Source organism: Anticarsia gemmatalis, chromosome 10, assembly GCF_050436995.1.
Source record: "Anticarsia gemmatalis isolate Benzon Research Colony breed Stoneville strain chromosome 10, ilAntGemm2 primary, whole genome shotgun sequence".
Lineage (NCBI taxonomy): Eukaryota > Metazoa > Arthropoda > Insecta > Lepidoptera > Erebidae > Anticarsia > Anticarsia gemmatalis.
This window is the reverse complement of record NC_134754.1, coordinates 8,559,652-8,581,837: the sequence shown is the minus strand read 5'-3', so window position 1 is coordinate 8,581,837 and position 22,186 is coordinate 8,559,652. Positions and strand designations below refer to the sequence as shown.

At 34.7% G+C, this 22,186-nt stretch overlaps 1 protein-coding gene, 1 non-coding gene and 2 pseudogenes across 9 annotated transcripts in view; 1 reads left to right on the top strand and 3 right to left on the bottom strand.

Annotated features, from left to right (window-relative positions):
• Positions 1-2,884, bottom strand: part of kn (EBF transcription factor knot) — a 51,775-nt gene extending 48,891 nt beyond the window's left edge. For 3 of the 8 annotated variants that reach the window (XM_076119453.1, XM_076119455.1, XM_076119458.1), the window contains exons 1-2: positions 2,275-2,883; positions 509-647 (exon numbers count right to left, since the gene is read on the bottom strand). In XM_076119453.1, coding sequence (XP_075975568.1) covers positions 509-639 — 131 coding nt within the window. In that variant the 5' untranslated portion in view covers positions 640-647; positions 2,275-2,883. Of the gene's footprint in view, positions 1-508; positions 648-2,274 lie in introns of all 8 variants that reach the window. The other 5 variants (XM_076119456.1, XM_076119457.1, XM_076119454.1 and 2 more) reach the window with 4 other exon arrangements.
• A 13,191-nt stretch (positions 2,885-16,075) lies between these two features.
• LOC142976329 (U2 spliceosomal RNA) lies at positions 16,076-16,242 on the bottom strand (annotated as a pseudogene).
• Positions 16,243-18,781: 2,539 nt separating this feature from the next.
• LOC142976328 (U2 spliceosomal RNA) lies at positions 18,782-18,885 on the bottom strand (annotated as a pseudogene).
• A 2,349-nt stretch (positions 18,886-21,234) lies between these two features.
• On the top strand, positions 21,235-21,427 carry LOC142976327 (U2 spliceosomal RNA). The gene has a single exon (XR_012959646.1). It is a non-coding gene; the product is annotated as a U2 spliceosomal RNA (small nuclear RNA).
• The last annotated feature ends 759 nt before the right edge of the window (positions 21,428-22,186 follow it).

Genomic DNA, 22,186 nt, shown 5'->3' with positions numbered 1-22,186 from the left:
CCTTAATACGTTTAGTGGATGCTCTTTTCGGTTCATAAATGGTTTAACTGTATATAAAATTAGGGTACCTTGTTTTGAGTAGAAGAGAGGAAGAGTTTTTAAAAATATAGAAGATTTAGTTTTGTTTGGAATTAATCTATTCTTCAACGAAAAAGTCCCTATATACTTGAATTTTAAAAAAATAATTAAATAGCTAAAAACTTTTTAAGAAATATTGATTATCATATTTTATATAATCTGTTTTTTACCTGCTATATATTTATTTATAATACCTATATATATTTATAATACCTATTAAGTGTAAGTCTTTTACAAACTAAATAAAAAAATACTTCAAAGTGGTAAAATACATGATTTTTTTACCTACAAATTTACTATTTATACGCAATACACGCAACGCCTAGTGTGGCTATCATTGTTCTCAAAACCATTGTAAACTTGGACAGAAATACATATTTATTTTATCTTTTATTTACTATGTTACTTAAGGATGGTGTTATATACTTACTTGGTATTATCAACTAGCGAGGTGGGAGTCATCCAGGCGCGCGTGAGCGGCTCTTCCTTGAGCGAGGTGACGGGGCCGCGCGGTTGCGCGTGCAGCCCGCCCGCGGCCTCCTGGTGGTGCAGGCCAAACATCAGCCCACCTGGACAACATACACTTTACATTAAAACTATACATATTTTATTATGCCCATTAAATAAGGATACGATAGTTCATTTATAAGAAGTAGATAAGAACTAAATATTATACTTGTCAGACTCAAGCTGACGCACGTCAGATTCAGGCTAAGTTAAGGCATACAGGTGCAATTAATTTTTATTGAATATATATTTAATATTTTGTAGCTAGCTTAATAGCTTACGTTAGCTAGATATAAAAAATATTTTATTCAACATTTGAACCTTGACTGGAAATAATTTCTGTGTGAATCTGGTAACTAGTTTTAGTCAGATTTTTATGCCGATCAATGAATGTACTTAAACTACATATGTAATAAAACTATTTCAATACCTTTACTTTAATATTTTCATACATTTATTCTAGCTTTAATTTTTTAAATAATTACTAATTTAATTTCTTCTGCAAAAGATAATTAATTTATCCCTTGAGTTTGGTTTTTATTCAACTAAATATGTATTCATTTGAGTCAAATTAAAAGTAACACATAATTATAAGCCTTATATAATTATAATCCGATTTTATTATCACAGTTCGTCTTGTTAAACAATTAAATTAAAATTATATGATATCGTAAAACAATATTGTATCTTAGTGTGCTCTGGAAACTGCTACCTCAATAAAAAAATATATATTTTTGTTCTCTAAAAAGCATGAGTTTTTTTTATCTCCTTAAACATATTTTTTTGTAGTATGAGAGAATGAACTTAACGCAAATAATATGATTAAGCATTAACACATACATATGTTTTATTTTAAATAATATTTATTGTTTTTAAAAATACTTTTAAAGGAAAAAACTTATATTATAACATTTCACTGTTATTCTTAACGTAAAATAAAATGCAATACTTTATGTGTGGACTAATTACGTAGGTGCTCATAAAAATTGAATCCAGATACTTTATAAAATCTTACTAAAAAACACTACTCAAGTATTTCTCAGTTAAGGTTAAAACGTTCCTCGTTTAATTTAATTTTAATAACTAGTGCAATAAGTGATATTTATACATAAATAGACCAACACAACAAAACTACAAAAATCCTTTACAACATATTATAACAATTATTTTACAATATTTAAATAATACAATAACTTCTGTCTTAGACGCTCCTGAATTAGTGAGAATATTAATTATGACGCGAGCGACGTTCATTTCTTATGCTACGCCGTAGACGATCGCGTAGACTTGATTATATCAACACTTCTACGCCGCACGCTTTTAATTATTATATTAACTACGATAAGATTTGATAACCACAGATTTTTTTTTTATATATATGTACTTTCACATTAATGCGCGAAAGATTTTACAAAAAAATTGTGACTACATTTACAGGTTATTTTTTGCGCTAAATTTTTATGTAAGGTCAAAAGTGTTATTTTTAATATTAATAAAGTACATACTCAGACATTTTTACTTAAGTTTGCTACAAACAAATTAACTTTTGAATTACAAATTGCCGCTATGACGACATTGAAAACTCTCCTGCAGCTTTTAATACTTGTTTGAGTGTTTGTTTTAATGGTTCAACTGTTATGTCTTGCAAAATAAATTTTGTTAGTAACTTTTACAAAATATGGTACATACCTGAAGACCTCGGTGCTCCCGATGGATACAGCTTTCGTCCCCATCCCACGGGGTCGAGCTCGAGCGGCGGCCACGGCGAACCCGTGTACCCGCCCGCCGCGTTCAACTCGTCCGACCGAATCTCGAATCACGACACGCACCCGAATTACGCGCCCGAGAGCGCACGAACACCCCCGGAAAATCACGAAGACTCACGAAAATTGCGTTCTAAATTCAAATTTTCTTAGAGTTTGCACTGCTTCTTTACAAAATTAAATACGAAATTCTCGAACTAATGTTCGATTAACGATTTTCAATAAAGTTTTTAACTCCGATAGTGCATAGTATCGTCTAAAAAATATCACAAAATAAATTCAAAATCACAGGAGAAACTCTAAAACGCAACACAAAAATTCTCTCCTTTTTAAATATATTCGAAAAAACTGAACGCAATTTACTAATAGTAGAGCGTAACTATGAGTATTGTATAAGTATCCGGTAGGCGGCTCTGTGTTATCGTATGTGCGTACTGGGATCGTGTCCCGGTTGTGCGGGTGATCCCGCTGTGGATTTGCGGAACACTAACAAGCGTCGCGGGAGCGAGCCGCCGAGTGCCCAGGCTTCGCGGCGCCCCCGTCCGTCCCCGCGGACTGTGGGAGGCGCCCTGGGGACACGCCCTCGCCTCAAGAGCGGGACGGCTACACCCGCACAGGTGGCGCCACTTGCACACACCTCCATTTGCCTTAATAGTAAAAAAATCTGCATTACTATGCTCTAAAAATTAACTCTAAAATAGTTTTCGAATTTTAGGATTATAAAACAGCGCACAGGCGTGTGTATTTATGGACGCGTATTATGGTAATGGAGGGACGTTGCGAGGTTTCCCTCAGAGACCGCAGCTCGGCCGCGCGAGTAAGAGATAGCGGGATGGATGAGACGCACGACATCTCGCTGGACCAGCCGAGCTCAGCTCTGGGACGGCCCACGGCACAAGTATTACTTATTAAACCCAAGTTAGATTGACGATGATGAAATTTCAGTGGGAATTGACTTTAACTGGTAGCGAGATGAGGTTTTGTCGCCTCATTAATTATATGTAAAGTGTGCCGTATGAGTTGAACGTGAACAAATCGCTGCATGCTAATGCTATCGTTAAAATAACGTTTTCGGGCGTTGACTCGACTTTACACGACACTGATGGAATTTATACAATGATTTTACATTAGAAGTTGGATTTGACTTTCAATTGTCGTCTTTTTCTACTCGTACGAATTGTAACAAGAGTTATTTAATGTAAATCATTGGCTGAAAACTGAATGGCGTGTCTCTAAAAATAGAGTCATGTAAATTAAAATCACTTATAATTATTTCCATCAGATATTCCACGGTTCTCAAGAAGCTTAATTTAAAAGACTAATGCAATTATACGCTCTATTTTAAAGTAAGTTTATAAATACATCGAGAAAACCGAAGCAGCGTAGTACTAACGCGACCGCAAATAGCGAGGTGTTATCGATCGCCATTAAATTCAAATGTGTGAATTGCAAGGCTGCAGTAACGAATGTGTTCAGTGTGTTCACCAACACAGTTTATTTTAATGTAGAATTTATGCACACATAATGACCGTGTTGTTGGACTATAGAGAACTCTCATCAGTGTATGCTGAACTCCATAAATAAAGACAAATATGATTATTTTTGCAATTACTAATGTATTCTATTAAATATTTCAACGAATTTCGCTGTTATTATGCACCTTTTTTATAACAAATAACAACAGTACGTGCCGCTGAGTAATTGTATTTTGATAATTTTGTAATACAATTTTTATCTGGTCATAACCCTGCCTACTTAAGAATAAAAAGGCAGGCTTTCCTCAAAAATGAGCTCAGTTTGAGGGCTTTTTTACTACTGTTTAATTTTTTACTATAATTTAATGCTGTACATACATTTTGAGATTTCAACGTTATCAGTATTCTAACTGCGTAATATTCAAAATTTGCTATTTTTAGTTACGTGCACATTTATCTATTCACGTAAGCTAAGCACAAAGCTAACTGGTATATTTTATTCCTTTTAAGTTGTGGATAGCAGTCGTTTAGATATTAATAAATACTATTTATACAATCTTACGTAAGAATGAGACCTAGCTCATGAATAGAAGTATTTTTTTATACTATCCTCAAAATCTAAATAATAGCAGAATAACAATATAAACTGTTTATCTTATTGTAAAGTATGATTTTATTTTAATAATATTTTATTGAATTATTCAGTAATAAATTCGAGAATTATATTTTATTTAAATATATTTACTGATGATTCGTTCAAAACTTTTCTTATAAATAAATAATGTTATTAACGGTAAACTTACAACAATGTTCAGCTGTTTCATTTTGTTTAGATATTTCATGTTGTTAATAATCAAGGTCTTGCCAAAGTAATTCCATTGAACCACAAAGGTTGCCGAGATAATTTAAAATTGATTATACATCGTCCTATATTTTATAAAAGTAAGGTACGATAACCATGATAGTACCTATATAAAGCAACTAAAGATAACAGAAAGCTTTGAATTTATCTGTAACATCCACGTTCGTTGCTGCAATAGCCATAAATTCTGTAATGTAAAATATTTAACAAGAGACAGACATACGTCATATTAAAAATATTTTGCAGATTTTGAAGGAATTTTCGAATTCGTTGCACCTAAACATGATTGTTTTGTCGTTTATTTCTGTGTAATATTTGTTACTTGAAAGTAGATGAAAATATGCATTATTTGTAGCTTAAATAAAAGCATTTTAGATCCTTTGTCCTCGTTTTCACCAACGCATAATTTGCTAAACATTTGTTCAATACTTGAAGAAGAGTGTTTCACAAAGAAACATTAGAGGTTCGCATAATACACGTTTCTAATGTTAGTATATTAAAACTCCAACTATAACAAAATTCTTACAAAACTGTTGAACATTGCAAAGTTCAAATATTTTGATATATGACCATAAAAATATGAGGTAAATATCATCCTTACATATTATTATTAATAGTATTATAGACATACTTATTCCTCAACAAACAGTCTTAGTATCAGATAAGACGATCAAGTTCATACTATTCTGTCTCAAAGAGATCATCAAGAACACCTCCCCTCCACACAAGTAATGATCGAAATCACCACATTTGGCAGGGGAATTGATAGTTGCAGTAAGGATTTAATTAGCTTGGGCCTTGTCACCTCGTGAGTCGTGACACCTTGATACTATCATGTAGTTGTCATCTTGTACGAGACAGTATTACTTAATCATTATAATAATATAACAACTAATTTTGGTGCCTAATATTTTAGACCTGATTTTGGTTATATTTTGTTAGCTGATACGAGAAAACTGGTCACATTTTTATTATCAGCTTCTGTTAATGAGAAAGAATTATTTTTACAATACTGAAGTATACAGATTATTCTGATTATGTTTATAGGATTTGATTACAGCGATATTTTCGTAGCTCCCACTCTACCCGAATACAGTGGAACATGAGTCTCATCGACCTTTGACTGTTAATGTGTTACAAAATCAATCGATCGACGAAGCATTGTGAAACGGGTTTTGGTATTCGAAGTCGATCAAAAAATGTTACTCTGCAAATGGGTCGTTTGGAGTTTATTTTGTTTTATTTTCCCCACTTAGGTTCCACATTTTTATGGAGGTAACTGGGCAGTTGAGTTATTTTTCTGACAATGCTAACCATTCTGACATTTGGACTTCCAAAAGTCAAAATTTTAAACCACCACCACCACCAGATTTTAAAAATCTGATGTGGCTCCTCAATCCTTACGGACATCTTTTACTGATCTTAATGATGGTCGTTGTTCACCAACGTATCTACTGTAATTTTACATGTCTTTCGAAACACGATGATTGTGGTCAGGAACAGCACTGCAGATACTGATCTGAACAGGCTGCGGCAAAGATAACTTACCAAAAGGATCGAAATGCTTTGGAGAACATTTCTACGAGTGCTTACGATGATGTCACTCCTAATCGTTTGGTCACAGCATCATTTTATTACCAGCATTAAACCCCTTCAGTAGCAGATGTATAAATCATTACTAGCACCCTATAGCTAACTATATACCTACAGCATCAATACATAACACATACATAGGTATACAGCGAGTAATATCTAAGTAAGTTCAACAACAAGGTACAAACAAGTTGGTGTCTCTCGGGCCTGAGTGCTCTGGGAGGCCTCAGAGGGACCGCCCTCTTACCACGCCCATCGCAGGCCACGCCCACCCAGTGCCTAGAGAATTCTCTGTAATACGAAATATCCTTACTTGTTTTACTTAAGATGTATGATAGATTATGGACACTTATAACGTCTTAAGTTGGAGTACTCGATGTTGAAGTTAAGCTTAAATGTGGTAGATGTTTTTTAGATATCATTCCAGTGTTTTTTGTTGTCTAGATCTTAGAAACGAATTGTGAAAATACTTTAGGTAAGAAAGATAAGAAATAGGTATTACGATCTTTGATTTAAAATATAGATGTAACCTCATACTTGCTGGATCTTTAGATGCTATTAATACTCACACTTAGATGATAATTGTTTTTATAGTAAAGTTCCTCGTTACAATATTATTGAGTGTAACTATTCTAGCCATTTGGTCTTTTCCAAACATAAAAATCAACTGCAATTTCGACAGTTCTTTATTGCTTTTGTGCACATGTAAATTGCAAGGTCCCTAGTGTAGATTTAAAATATCAGACATAAATCGGGTATAAACTTCTGACATGGTTTTCTACAGTTGATACTGATTTTACGAGTATAATTACGATTATATGTAAGCACAGATTGTGACAATATGCTGACTGAATATGTTTTTGTAAGGTTGTTGAAATTATAGTAGCAAAAAACACACTACTTTTGCAAACTATTTAGACCCATCATATTATATGGACGTTAAACCAATATAATATTAAGAAAGCGTGTCTCACACCTAAGATTTCACGCATAGACCACTGATTCATCTTTGATGATAGATAGAGTCAGCTCGTGACCATGGTTGATGTAGTTCGATCGAACGTGGGGCATTAAATACGGTAACCTGACTTTTAAAATATTTACCACGCATAAGACCCCTTGTGCATCTTAGTATCGGATGAAGACAGTCAAAAATCAACCGCTGTTATAAAGGATTACACTTTCTATGTGAGCGGAGTTGCGAGAATTATCTAGTTTCTTAATAAAACACAAAATAATGAAAGCTAGAAACAAATCACAGTGCAATTTCAAACCACAAATCATATTGAGCATACAAATTCCATTTCCTGAACGTCCTTTATTGGAACAATAGGATCTAGATCCAAGCATTATAATCAGGTTACTATTGTGCGCCACTAACTGAAGCAACCTATAGGGAAATCTGCATTTGCATCTCACGTCGTATCGTGAATAATAAATTGATAATTGAATGGACGGCTGTAGGTGGTGTGATTATAAGTAGATAGTATATGATGCTCATCGTCTTGATATGCCTGAATATGGTGAGAATTTAGGCAATTTGAACAATCCTGGCTTAAGACTCAAAAAGATCAGTAAATAGTAAAATGCTAGTTATATCGCTAACTTAGAACGTTTTAAGTCTACACGCTCGCTGAATATACTTACTAAGAATATTATGCAAATAAGGACGTTGAATTCAAAGTAGTAGTCACGTAGATGTACTTGAAAAACAAGCTGACAGTGTTTCCTCCTTCATTTTAATTCGAAACCTTAAGTCAGCTTTAAATTACACTTTTTGCCGGCCTTATAACCCCCCCGACGCGAGTCCCGGATTAGGGGCTACCAACGGGTACTTTTTCTGCCAGTGTCAAGAAACATCGTCCTGCCTTTAGATGCCCCCCGGGGGGTGCTTTCAGACCCTTAACGTTTACGACTACCCGATTGCTTTTCTATGAAGGGTCTCTAGGAAATGTCCGCGACAAAAACCAACAGATGCGTACAACGGATGTTGATACCAATTGATTAGTTCGCGAACATTGTGAATATTTCATGTTCGGTGGCGTCTCGAGGTCTTTTTTCTGAGTTCACACTTCATAAGTGGTCAGCGACAAAAAATGGGGCCCCTTGATGTAGCTATTGAAGGAAATGGTGTGACATCCGTTATGTTTTCATCAAAATCTGTCGATGTTAAGTGGTTAAGGTTAACTAGATGGTGACAAATGATCTCACCCTTGTTTTTATGTGTTACATCGTAAAATTATTGTTGAAACTAAAAACGCGAAGGACATGACCGGACCTAAAATGTTATATTTACACACCTTTGTTAAAACTCGTATTGCTAGATTTCAGTTAACCACACGAATGTTTAAACTTGAATTTTTGTTATTTTACTTATGACAGTTCTATTATCTTATATTAATTTGAATATCACACACAAATCGTGTCATTCTAAACCACAATCTGCTCCAAAACGCATAATCATTATCCACCAACACAAAAAACCTGTAACAAAAACAATGCAAAAAGCGAAAAGCAAAAAAAAACACAACCCGCTGCGTTCACAAATTTCTGCAAACATTTTGACAATACACAGTTGTTAGGCCCTGAATGCGTCTTCAGCGACGTCTTTGACAAAACAAATAAGCCATAAAAGGGTATTAATGTACCCTACGTCCGCAGTAAAAGGGTTAGCCGTCTCTTACACCGATACTACTGTTTTGAAATAAAAATTTACCGACTTTTTTCGTATACCGTTAGCTAGAATGTAATGTGTCGTGCTGAGAGAGTTTTGCGAAACCCGTCGGCATTTGCTTCTGTAGTTTTATGCATATTTAGAAGTACGACAGCTACTATGAAAAGCTCAAATAGATTCATGGTGTAAACTACGACGAAGATCTATAGGTGAAATGAAAGCCTGTAGAGATGAGAGGGTCACCACTAGCGGTAATTTTACTCCCTCTTAAAGATTTTTTTTTTGTTTTATAAGACCCAAAAAACAAAAGGTATCGCATTGTTAGCGACAATAAAAATTAACTTTAAAAATATTTTTTCATTATTACATTTATTTTTCATCCACTATAATACGAGCTTTTCAAATGAGTAAAAAGCTATTAGAGCACCAGTCTGTTAGACGAACAGGTGTAGGCGAATAAAAAACAGGCTAGTACACGTGTCAGGAAAACAGCACTAATGGGAACTATGAAATGTTGAACTGACAACCAAAATGGAGTAAAATATCGTTTAAATGCACGTTGCATTGCACGTTTGCAAGCTTGCTATTGCTACATACCTACTTTGTATTGAGGTACCTAAACTAATCCCTAAAAAATAGAATCTAATGCGTTATCGACAAATTGTATCGTGCAACATTGTTATTTTTTACGAGTCGGTCATAGAAATGAGTTCCGAAATTAGTCAGAATTCAGATCATCAATGCGCTTTTACGAAATAAAGTAGGTATTTGAGTTATTAAGCTTAAGGCTTTGGCTTTTAGTCCGACAAATATAGCGTGCCGAATAACTACTTGATACTACAAGAGAACGTCTTTACAGCAGTAGTAGTAATTATAACACTAAGCTTGTTCTGTTAGATTTTTTCCTACAAGCAATCTTGGACCGAAAAGACGATTTAATGAATATACATAGGAACCTATTATCAGGATTTTCAATCTTCCACGAAACTCTCAAATAATCTAATAATAATCACCGATTCTCAACCAAAACAACTTGACTAAAAGGCTTAACAAAAAGATTGAAACAAGTCCGCAGTTTCCATTTCCTCGCACAAAAAATGCATGCTCCGTCTATCTACATCGCCTTAATGGTAGCAGTGTAATTTTCAGAGCATTTCCATGGTGTATTTTCCCACACAAGCATGTTATCATATTTGAAGCGCGGTGGCGTCATGATAAAACACAGTAACTCGTCATAATGTGTTTAGCGTTTGCCGCTTCGTTCATCTGCCAAAGAATAATTTTGGTTATGTTTGCAGAAAATACTTTGTTAAAATACCTTCTTCTACTATATTATTATATTATTCCTGGTTTCAGACTCCTTGTGGTATTAGTTATTTTCCAACTATAATCAAGGGTGATTGCTCTAAATATAATAACTAGCAAACACAACACCATATTTGTAAAGCTAAATAACATGAAGTAACAAAAGTCTTTAATTTTCAAAAAGTATCTGACTTTTTAAAAATTAACGACTTATGCTAATAGGAGTTGAAAGCTAATAAGAACGAATAAAGAGTAAACAGATTAAAAGCACTATGTAATACTTTTAAAATTAAAAAAAAACAAATGCTTTACCGCTATTGCAATAACGAATCAATAATAAGTCTATTCAATAGTAATCTAAGTAATCAATATCCTCATGGAATAAAAATTTCACCTCTCGATTGCATGTCCTGTCTGTTCTTCGCTTGTTCTCTACATTCATATTTCGGGAAGCTTTACTTATTCAATATTTTCAAATTGGCTGCACACGGTTCTTGTAATGGAGTAGAAAAAATGCGGAAACCGAAGCAAATGGATTTGCGAGCTGATTATTTATTTAGCGTCGGGAAATATTATCCGCAAATTCGTTTTGAATTATTTTGTCAAGATGAATTTAGACTACGTTACTCGTGACAACACTGATAACCTTATTTTCAAGTTTTCAACTCCTATACTTCAGAAAAAGAGCTCTTGGCTGGAGCACAGATTAAATAAAATCATTTTATTTTAAGCACACATATAGAATCAGTTTCAGCTAATTAGAAACCATTAGACATTTATGAATTACTCACGGCTTACTTTAAATTACCATTAGTATCTGTGTATGTAAGAGTTAAATATTGGTAGAAAGAGTCCACGGGCTAAAATAAGTTCTGACCCTAGTATTGTTGTTAATGATTAAAATAATATTAAGCCTAAATAATAAAAATACCAGCTTATCTTAATTTTGGTCTAAATAAAAGTTCACATTGACACTCGGCATCCATTTTTTATGCAAATGTAAATGTTAGTAAAATAAATGCCACCGTGCCCTCGTAAAAGCACTTGTATCTAAGTAACAAACTTGAACAAAGTAACAAGTGGGTACAATTCGCCATATGAGCGGCGTGTCAGTACCACCATTTATCATCTGAGATGTGACAACTGAATTTATTTTGTAAAAAAACAAACAATAGGACGCGTTAGGGCTCCTCTAGCGCCCCCTGGTAAATGCTCGGACTGGTAGTTTTTTATACAGACCCTTGCATATTTAGACGGTACAAAATGATGTTGTGTTGAAAAATGTGCGTACTTTTCTCTGCGACGTATTTATTTTTTTAGAATTGTCTATAGTAATAATAATTAAAATTGTGATATGTTAAATTTTCTGAAAGCCAAGTTAAAATATTGTTAAATATTGTATTTTTGTTAAATAAATCAATGCTTTATTATGAATTTTAAAAATCAACAACCGAGCATTAATTATTATCAAAAAAAAAAACTCAAAAACACAAAACCAAAGTTTGTCCTCTCTAAAACATCAATAGGCTACAACTGACATAGGCATCAAAATCCAAGGGTAGCCGGTGGCGCAATGATTTAGGGTGCAACACAATAGAAAGATAGCAATTTGATATTCCGGCCACATTTTTAATAAGCACCGCTTGCTAACTGTAATGGCCCAAGTGGGCCCACTATTTAATAGCTTTTTGTTGTGCCATTAGACACTTGACTGGCCTTCTCGTATGGTCAGTTTTTGTTCGTTGTGATAAATTAGGCATATTTTGACGTAGCTTTTTAGCTAGTCTCATAGAGAAGTTACTGTTATACGTAGCGTGAAATAAAATATCTGTTTCCTATCCATATTCGTCTTTTATCCGGGCACTTCCCGCATTTATAAGATCAAGGTAATAGCAGAGTAAGATATAAAATCTATTCATTTTCTAAGAGTGCACATATCACTTAGGTTAACAAGTAATTGAAAATTTATAAACTTTGTAAGCAAAACTAAGTTGTAAAATAGCAACCAATATGAAACCACTTTTTACAACAAGCTCTACCTTACTTTTAAATTCAATGTGATTTCTAGTATACTGATTTTCGTAAATCTTGTAATACTAACATTCTTTACGCTATCAATCTAAAACATCCCATCCAATACGCGACTGTTCTTTAAAAAAGTTCGCATATGTGCTGCATTATGATTCATTATGATGTTTTTATTGAGTCGCCCGTCGCGAGTAACGAAGCATTGTGGTGCATCTGTTCAACTTGTTACTCTATGGCTTTTTGTGCTCCTCACAAGTGGGCAAACGTGTCTGTTTGTTGTATTGTTTGTATGTTTTTTATATGATCTAGTTACTGACTACTGGTTGTATAGTAAAATAGATTATTACTTACAAAAAAAATTATACCTTCTGAAAAATGTCGAGTAAATTCTTTCAGCAGTGTAACATTTTACCCTGTGTAATGACTATGACTACCGTTTTTTTAATTCAAGAAACCATCACAGAAAACTTTGTCCAAAGAAAGAGTACATTTAATAATAATTACTGGAGTTCCTCCACCAATTATTATTAAACGTACTTGTAATGCATAATTAATGAGTATAAAATAAAAAAAGGACGGAAAGACACCTTTTAAGATAAAACTACTTATTTCAAGAAATTTTAACAAATTTACTACTTATATCTTATAAAACGAGCGAAACAGTTCTTAAAGAAACAGGAAACCACTTCGAAGTGTAAAGTCCAAACTCAGACAATACAACTTAGTACAAACTTAGCACAAGTTAGTCAGATTGGCGGATCACTTAATTAGTATTTCGGTAGTGGTTCTAACTTGTTGTAACTTAGTGGAGCTAATTAGTAGCGTCTTGTATTCCGCCTGTTTAGACGTGTCTAGTTTGTGGCTATACAACATGTAGAACTTGGACTTACTTGATTGATGTGAGGGAATTAGTCGTATAGGAATGTGAGTAACGGATGAAGATCTGTGAAGCTATACATGATGGTCGTTGAATAACGAATATGATGTGTCTTTGAATTATGAATAATTTTGTTATTTGAGTTATAGTGCCCGATTCGAATCTTATTTGGGGAAAAAAGGATTGGTTTTTATTACCTTCATTTTTGTTACTTTATTTATTTTTAATTTATTTTTCTTGAGTAAACAGATTAGTTTAAAGACGGAACAAGTAATTACATTAACCAGCTGAAGGGATATAATGTTACCTACTTACTACTTACATCTAAACTTTTGCGACTGTCTTAATGATTACGTACGAGTATCACAAAAACAACTACATATTTGTATGAAATGTCTCAAAATGTGTAAGAAAAATTTGGTTAAAGATTTCGTTCAAATCTTTGAATATAATAACACAAGACGTTATATAAACGTAAAGGCCCCTTCCCAAACCTTATCAATTAGGACATTTCACGTCCAATTACGTCATGCTCGGGATGAGCGCAGTTATTTGATATGCGCAGTAATATCCGGTGGGCGCCATACATTGACTTGAGGTCGCTCTAATTAAATACAAATCTCAAGACAATACCCCGCGAACTGATTTTGCCTACGAACTGTAACACACGGGGTGAAAGTGCGTACAAAATTACTTATTCTCATAACGCTCGTTACGTGAGTTCGACGTGATTGTTTAATTGTGTAATTGAGTTTTCTTTGGTGATTGGGGAATCGCTGAAAATTGGTTTCTAAATATGAAATGCTCAAAAGTTAATAATAATATATGAAGAATTTAGAACAGTTTTGGTGATTTTTTTTTTTAAGATATCTTTTTTTAAGTAATTATTGATGTACTGCAATGTATTGATTTTGTATCTAAATACCTTTGACAACTTGATTTAATGTTGGTTGCTGAATTTTTTTATTTTTATTTCTTCATTCTGATTAAATTAGTTAATTTTAAACTTGACCAATAATTGGTGTTACTAATTAAGGGTGAACCACGAAGAAAGATTAAATATTGTGGCATTATCATCCTAATAACTATGCCAAACTCCTATATCTCTAATACCTAGTAAAATTTTCTTAAAACAATAATAAACACAAAATATCACCCGCTGTATATAAACAGCAAATCCATCTCAAGTCTAAACTAGCGGAAGTTATAATTTATGAAGCGAGTTCCGGCGAGCGCCTTGCGACCTCCGTCAGGTAATGAAACTCCTTATGTATAATGCACGATGTCTGTGATCGCCTTAAAACTAACACTAGGAAGTTTGCCAGACTTCACCGTTAAATATACTTGTTCTAATTTACTTTACATTAAATAGTATAAGGATTTATAGGGTTACTGAATTATTAATAAACATCGTATAAGGTCTTGGAGGACAAGATGAATAAATGTGACTGAAGCAAATTAAGTTTGTAAAGATCTCTTTTTGACTTTGCTCGATCCCCGGCTTACGCTTATTTCTATTAGTATTTTCTAATTTATAAATCAGAAAGTATCAAGTAAGCCCAGAGTTTGATAACGTGTTCAGTAAGTCTCGCTCCCTATTTCATGGGACTAACATTGTTAATGGCGAAATGTTGGTGAATTTCATACACCTTTGGATATAACAAGCGTGATATTATGTTATATGTATGTAATGTACAATTGACATTTTTTGTTTAGGCCAAAGTCACTACAACACAGAACAATGTATTGATGTGGTATCGAAGTAAAAGTAATGCTTATATAAGGAAGTATAACTTAATTAATTGAGACAGAAATATGCATCGATACTATCAATTATATAGTTATAGAGATTATTATTACAAAATAAAACCCTTTTGACAATTTAAAGCCCGGCAGAGTAAACACCGCACCATACATCATTTTATTATAAGTACCATTAACGATAGCAATACCACGATACTGGTCGTATTTAGACATTTCTATAATAGTCGTAATCGTGAAAAGACTCATTAGGCGATCATCTATACTAATATTATAAAGCTGAAGAGTTTGTTTGTTTGTTTGAACGCGCTAATCTCAGGAACTACGAATCCGATTTGAAAAATTCTTTCAATGTTAGATAGCCTATTTATTGAGGAAGGCTATAGGCTATGTATCATCACGCTACGACCAATAGGAGCGGAGTAGCAACGAGAAATGTTACAAAAACGGGGAAAATTATGACGCATTCTCTCTTATGTGACGCAAGCGAAGTTGCGCGGGTCAGCTAGTTTTAAATAAAATTAAAATATATAAAATAATAGTACGGTACCGATTTAAAAAAATATTTTAGTGTTAGATAGGCCATTTATCGAGGAAGGCTATAGGCAATATATCATCACGCTACGACCAAAAGGAGCAGAGTACCAGTAAAAAATGTTACAAAAACTTGGAATAATTTTACCCATTCTCTCTAATGTGACGCAAGCGAAGTTGCGCGAGTCAGCTAGTAAAATATATAAAATTATGGTATTAATATTCATAGTCAATACATATATTAAATTATCATTGATCTCTCTTATTAGTTTATAGTAATAGCATTTTGTGTCTACCTGCGAGAAGAAGCTTTTGTAATGGCTAGTATATCCAACACCGATCCTGCAGCAGCTGTGCGAATAGAAACTTTAATAAGCCTAAAATGTGCGGTTTTACGGTGGCTGGTGTCCACGTGCAGCGCCGTTGCCGTTATGCAAGCATTGTGCACTTTTAAGATGTTCGCACTGGTCCAGGTACCGCTACGGCATGGCATACAGAAACTGTTTTCATATACCGCATCGAAGACCATATTACCGTACAGTTATAAGTATGACTCTCAAAGCTAAGTTACTAACTAACTTACTACTCATAGTTTTCATCTACGATTGTTATTAATGTATTATGTGGGCCGATCCCGGCGGCACTGCAATGCCGGGCCGACCCGCGACGGGAGTGGAGCGAGCTCCGAACATCCCATCAGCTTACAAAAATCAGTTTAATATACTGTAGAGTAAGATCCCAGAGCTGCCAGACCTACGTCATTTTAGCAAAGCTGAAACTTTGAGGATTGTTAGTATAAAGGGTCTGTTAAGAGGTATGCACATCCACTACCTTGAAAGCGGGGCCGTTTCTGAGGTAGCGCGGAGTGAAGGTGCGTAAAAAACGACCCAACCCACGTTATAGTAGCAAAGTTGGTTTTCAGATATGTTATTAATGATATTATGTAGAATTAAAATTGACTATTGCCAGACCGTTTCCCGGGGCCATTACTTCTGCCAGACGCCTTAAATGTTATAAAAAAATGAGGTCAACTACGTCATAGTAGCAAGCCTAAATTTTATATATGTTATTAAAGGTACAATTTTAAGACCCCCTGTATGCGGACAGACCATTCCGCAGGGCCCTTCGTCCCCTAGACGCCATTAAACTTTCCCTATGAGTGCGAGAGTAAGAGCATTATTCATACGCATAAATGAAAAACAATTGAATTAAAAAAATAAAAATTGAAAAATTATTGAATACTAACTGACCCGCGCATCTTTGCTTGCGTCACTTAAGAAAAATAGGTCAAAATGTTACATAAACGGGTTATGTAACATTTTTCACTGGTACTCTGCTCCTATTGGTCGTAGCGGGATGATATATAGCTTATAGCTTTTCTCAATGAATAGGCTATCCAACAGTAAAATATTTTTTTATTCGCACCAGTAGTTCCTGAGATTAGCGCGTTCACACAAACAAACAAACTTCTCAGCTTTATAAAATTAGTATAGATTAAAAGTACTTGGAATGTTTAGGAAGATAAGTAACATTATTTTGGGAATTATTTTAAAAATAGATATGGTTTACACTATTCACAAAAATTATGAAAAAAAAATTGTAGTCATTCATCATCATCATCATTATCTGAGCTCTTACTTCCCTCATCAAATTGAATATTTAAATCATCTCCACCATCGTCTTCATTGTTACTTGAATTCTCTGTAAAAAAAAATGTAGGTAATGATGATGAAAACAGTTACAAGTAGGTATATTGAAATAATTTATAGTTAAAATAAAATACCTAATTCGTTTTCAAGTGATTCGCTTACGAAACTTGGCGATTGGTCACCATCAAACCACTTAAAATGATAATGGTTATCCTTTAGAACCCACCCTTTATTTGCTGGGCTTAAAATGCTAGGACGCTTTATATGAGCATTACTCCAGACACCCGCAATATAATTTGCTCGTTGAAATTGTTGAAGCAATTCAGATTTACAAGGAGGTAAATTACTTGCGTCGAATTTTTTAACATTTTGCCGGTGGAATTTCTCATTCACATCGCCGACTGTATACGTGTTAATGAAAAGTTGTAGCCGTGTAAATCTGAATTGCTTCAACAATTTCGACGAGCAAATTATATTGCGGGTGTCTGGAGTAATGCTCATATAAAGCGTCCTAGCATTTTAAGCTCAGCAAATAAAGGGTGGGTTCTATAGGATAACCATTATCATTTTAAGTGGTTTGATGGTGACCAATTGCCAAGTTTCGTAAGCGAATCACTTGAAAACGAATTAGGTATTATATTTTAACTATAAATTATTTCAATATACCTACCTACTTGTAACTGTTTTCAACATCATTACCTACATTTTTTTTACAGAGAATTCAAGTAACAATGAAGACGATGGTGGAGATGATTTAAATATTCAATTTGATGAGGGAAGTAAGAGCTCAGATAATGATGATGATGATGAATGACTACAATTTTTTTTTCATAATTTTTGTGAATAGTGTAAACCATATCTATTTTTAAAATAATTCCCAAAATAATGTTACTTATCTTCCTAAACATTCCAAGTACTTTTAATCTATACTAATTTTATAAAGCTGAGAAGTTTGTTTGTTTGTGTGAACGCGCTAATCTCAGGAACTACTGGTGCGAATAAAAAAATATTTTACTGTTGGATAGCCTATTCATTGAGAAAAGCTATAAGCTATATATCATCACGCTACGACCAATAGGAGCAGAGTACCAGTGAAAAATGTTACATAACCCGTTTATGTAACATTTTGACCTATTTTTCTTAAGTGACGCAAGCAAAGATGCGCGGGTCAGTTAGTATTCAATAATTTTTCAATTTTTATTTTTTTAATTCAATTGTTTTTCATTTATGCGTATGAATAATGCTCTTATTCTCGCACTCATAGGGAAAGTTTAATGGCGTCTAGGGGACGAAGGGCCCTGCGGAATGGTCTGTCCGCATACAGGGGGTCTTAAAATTGTACCTTTAATAACATATATAAAATTTAGGCTTGCTACTATGACGTAGTTGACCTCATTTTTTTATAACATTTAAGGCGTCTGGCAGAAGTAATGGCCCCGGGAAACGGTCTGGCAATAGTCAATTTTAATTCTACATAATATCATTAATAACATATCTGAAAACCAACTTTGCTACTATAACGTGGGTTGGGTCGTTTTTTACGCACCTTCACTCCGCGCTACCTCAGAAACGGCCCCGCTTTCAAGGTAGTGGATGTGCATACCTCTTAACAGACCCTTTATACTAACAATCCTCAAAGTTTCAGCTTTGCTAAAATGACGTAGGTCTGGCAGCTCTGGGATCTTGGTCCACTGGTCCCTCAATGAGGGAACTTTCAGATATTAAGCTGAAAAGAACAGATACTACACTTTGATCTTAGCCAAAAGGCCGAGAAGCGAAAACTTTGCAGCAAAATTTTGGGGTAGTCATTCAACGACGGAGAATCTTAACACCGCGTTTCAGAAAGTGACGTCATATGCACAGTGACACCTATGTTCTGAGTGCAGAAACTTTTGCTCTACCTTGTAACCCTCAACTAATATTAGGTAAAAAAAATATACAGGCTGTATACTACATCATTAAATAAAAAAATATTCTTTTTCTATATTCTACGTGCGTTAATATGCGGTTCCGGGACTCCATGCTCACACAGCGCTACCTGCCAATATTTAGAAGAATCGCTACGTGCCCTGGCCTCTAAGCAATCTTCACACTTTACAAGTTCTAAAATTATTCGTTTTTAACATAGTGGTATTTTATTAAAAATGTAAGTTGCCGCAATCATGAATAACTACTAACAAACTATGCTAAATACATATTATACATACATCGCTTCGTTGATGTAAAGTTGTTGCCTCAGACATCAGAAAATGTTCAAACTAACGCCATCTTTTGTCAATTACGAGCACTACAAGCTATTAGTTTCTTACTACCAACAAGCATAGTAAAATATTGATAGCACGAAAATAATATTATAGAGTATGTATAATAGTAGTATTCTGCAACTCTTTTTGCAACAGTAAATTTAATATTTGGCTTGGCCGGCTTGGGATTTGGGATGATATATTTACATCTCGACTTGCAATGGACTACAATGGACGGATTTATATGTACAACAGCATACAGTTTCTCGTAAAAAATGTAAGAGATGCGAGAAAATAATATATCTCAACATATAATTTTATTATATTCTAGAGTCATAAAACCGGCTTTATGATCAACTGCTAAATACTTTGCTTTGCGGCTTGTTTAGTAACATAGCACGCGAAATGCCGTGCTGGTTTTCTCGATTATTAATAGATGGCGTTATGATAGCAACCTTACTACAAAAGTAAGCAACTTATGAACTAGTGATAAAATGATTTACTTTTAAATTTGTTAAATAATAAGGAATTAAAAGACAAAATTATTGAATGTTATTTGAAGAATGTTGGTATTTGAAGTTGTATACGAATAAACTTCCTGGGGCAAGTGTTTAGTAAGGGAAAAAAATTCGGAAAACAAAGCACATACAACAGTATATACACTCAAACATTTTCGAGTCGGTGAAAAAATATCACAAACATAATATTATTTGACCAAATAAGTAAAAGGTTACTAGGTTAAATATTATCAAAGTACTTTGTATCTGGTTATTAAATGAGACATACTGTGAAATGAAATGGAGGAGCTCGTGGCTTAGTGAGGAGCTCCTGGCTTAGTAAACAGTCGCGCGGATCGATGTCTGAGGTTAAGCCACGCTTGCCGAGGTTGATCTGTGGATGGGGGACCATCTTACACATATCGAGTTCCTCCGTGTTTCGGAAGGCACGTTAAAATGTGGGTCCCGGCTGGCATATTCGAATATCTTTGACAGTCGTTAATAGTAGCCAGGAGCTTGAAAGTCTGACAACCAGTCTTCGCTAAGGGTATCGCGATATATGTATTGCTAGGTAACCGGGTTGTGGAGGTCAGATAGGCATTCGCTTCATGTCAAGCACGAGTATTCAGCTGTATCCGGTGAGACTGCAAGCCGATTCCAACATAGCTTGGAAGAAAGGCTAAGCTGATATATTGTGAAATGAAATGAAAACTGGTCTGAGAGATTTTCTAGTTTGTCTCGCTATGTCATATGTTTAAAAGGGTATTTATCTCACCTTTATTATTATTTGTACGTTTTTTGTCTTTATCTTGGGACTACAGAGTTCCGGAAATTTGGAAATCGCGCGTGCGCCTGAAAACATCACGGAGAGACTCTTTTAAGACGACTTTAATCTTTCGAAAATATATGTTTACACGCTCCGGTAACTATCCCTGTGTATACTATAAAATGTGCTCAAGGACAGACTTTGGCTATTGAGATGGCGTGTTTGTGGACTGGTAATCTGTAGGTCTATGGAAACTATGGCGCCTGCCCACAACTATGCTAAAAACGAATAATTTTAGAACTTGTAAAGTGTGAAGATTGCTTAGAGGCCAGGGCACGTAGCGATTCTTCTAAATATTGGCAGGTAGCGCTGTGTGAGCATGGAGTCCCGGAACCGCATATTAACGCACGTAGAATATAGAAAAAGAATATTTTTTTATTTAATGATGTAGTATACAGCCTGTATATTTTTTTTACCTAATATTAGTTGAGGGTTACAAGGTAGAGCAAAAGTTTCTGCACTCAGAACATAGGTGTCACTGTGCATATGACGTCACTTTCTGAAACGCGGTGTTAAGATTCTCCGTCGTTGAATGACTACCCCAAAATTTTGCTGCAAAGTTTTCGCTTCTCGGCCTTTTGGCTAAGATCAAAGTGTAGTATCTGTTCTTTTCAGCTTAATATCTGAAAGTTCCCTCATTGAGGGACCAGTATATTAAACTGATTTTTGTAAGCTGATGGGATGTTCGGAGCTCGCTCCACTCCCGTCGCGGGTCGGCCCGGCATTGCAGTGCCGCCGGGATCGGCCCACATAATACATTAATAACAATCGTAGATGAAAACTATGAGTAGTAAGTTAGTTAGTAACTTAGCTTTGAGAGTCATACTTATAACTGTACGGTAATATGGTCTTCGATGCGGTATATGAAAACAGTTTCTGTATGCCATGCCGTAGCGGTACCTGGACCAGTGCGAACATCTTAAAAGTGCACAATGCTTGCATAACGGCAACGGCGCTGCACGTGCATCATCAACTCCCACGTGAATCTACAACCGTATATAATTAAAGATACAATGTCGTAAACAAGTAACATAAATAAGAAAGAAATCATGAATCCATGATATTATACCATTTAATAAAGAAGACAATATTATGTCGAACAATACCGATACTAAAAACCAACAAAAACGAAATTTAAAATATAATACACAACATGAAAAGAAAAATCAAAAAGCTATACAGTTCGTTACTTCCACTCTCGGCATCACTGACGCTTGGGTAATATTTGTCTACAATACGAGTTCGGAAGGGGACTTTGGAACCTGTTGTGAACGCAGATAATAGCGTGTACACTTGTGGCGAATCACACGAGGTGTGAGGCATCGCGATTGATGCTACGCCAGTCAGTAGACCTTTGCATACTAATGGACTTCCCAGGTCGACCTGTAATAGAAAAGCATCGGCGTAGTGTTTAAGGTTACACTATAGCACTTCGAACCCAAGTGCCGTTCAGATCCTTACAGTGAATCTTTGTGAAATCAAATAAACGTTTCGGATATAGATGTAAGCACTTT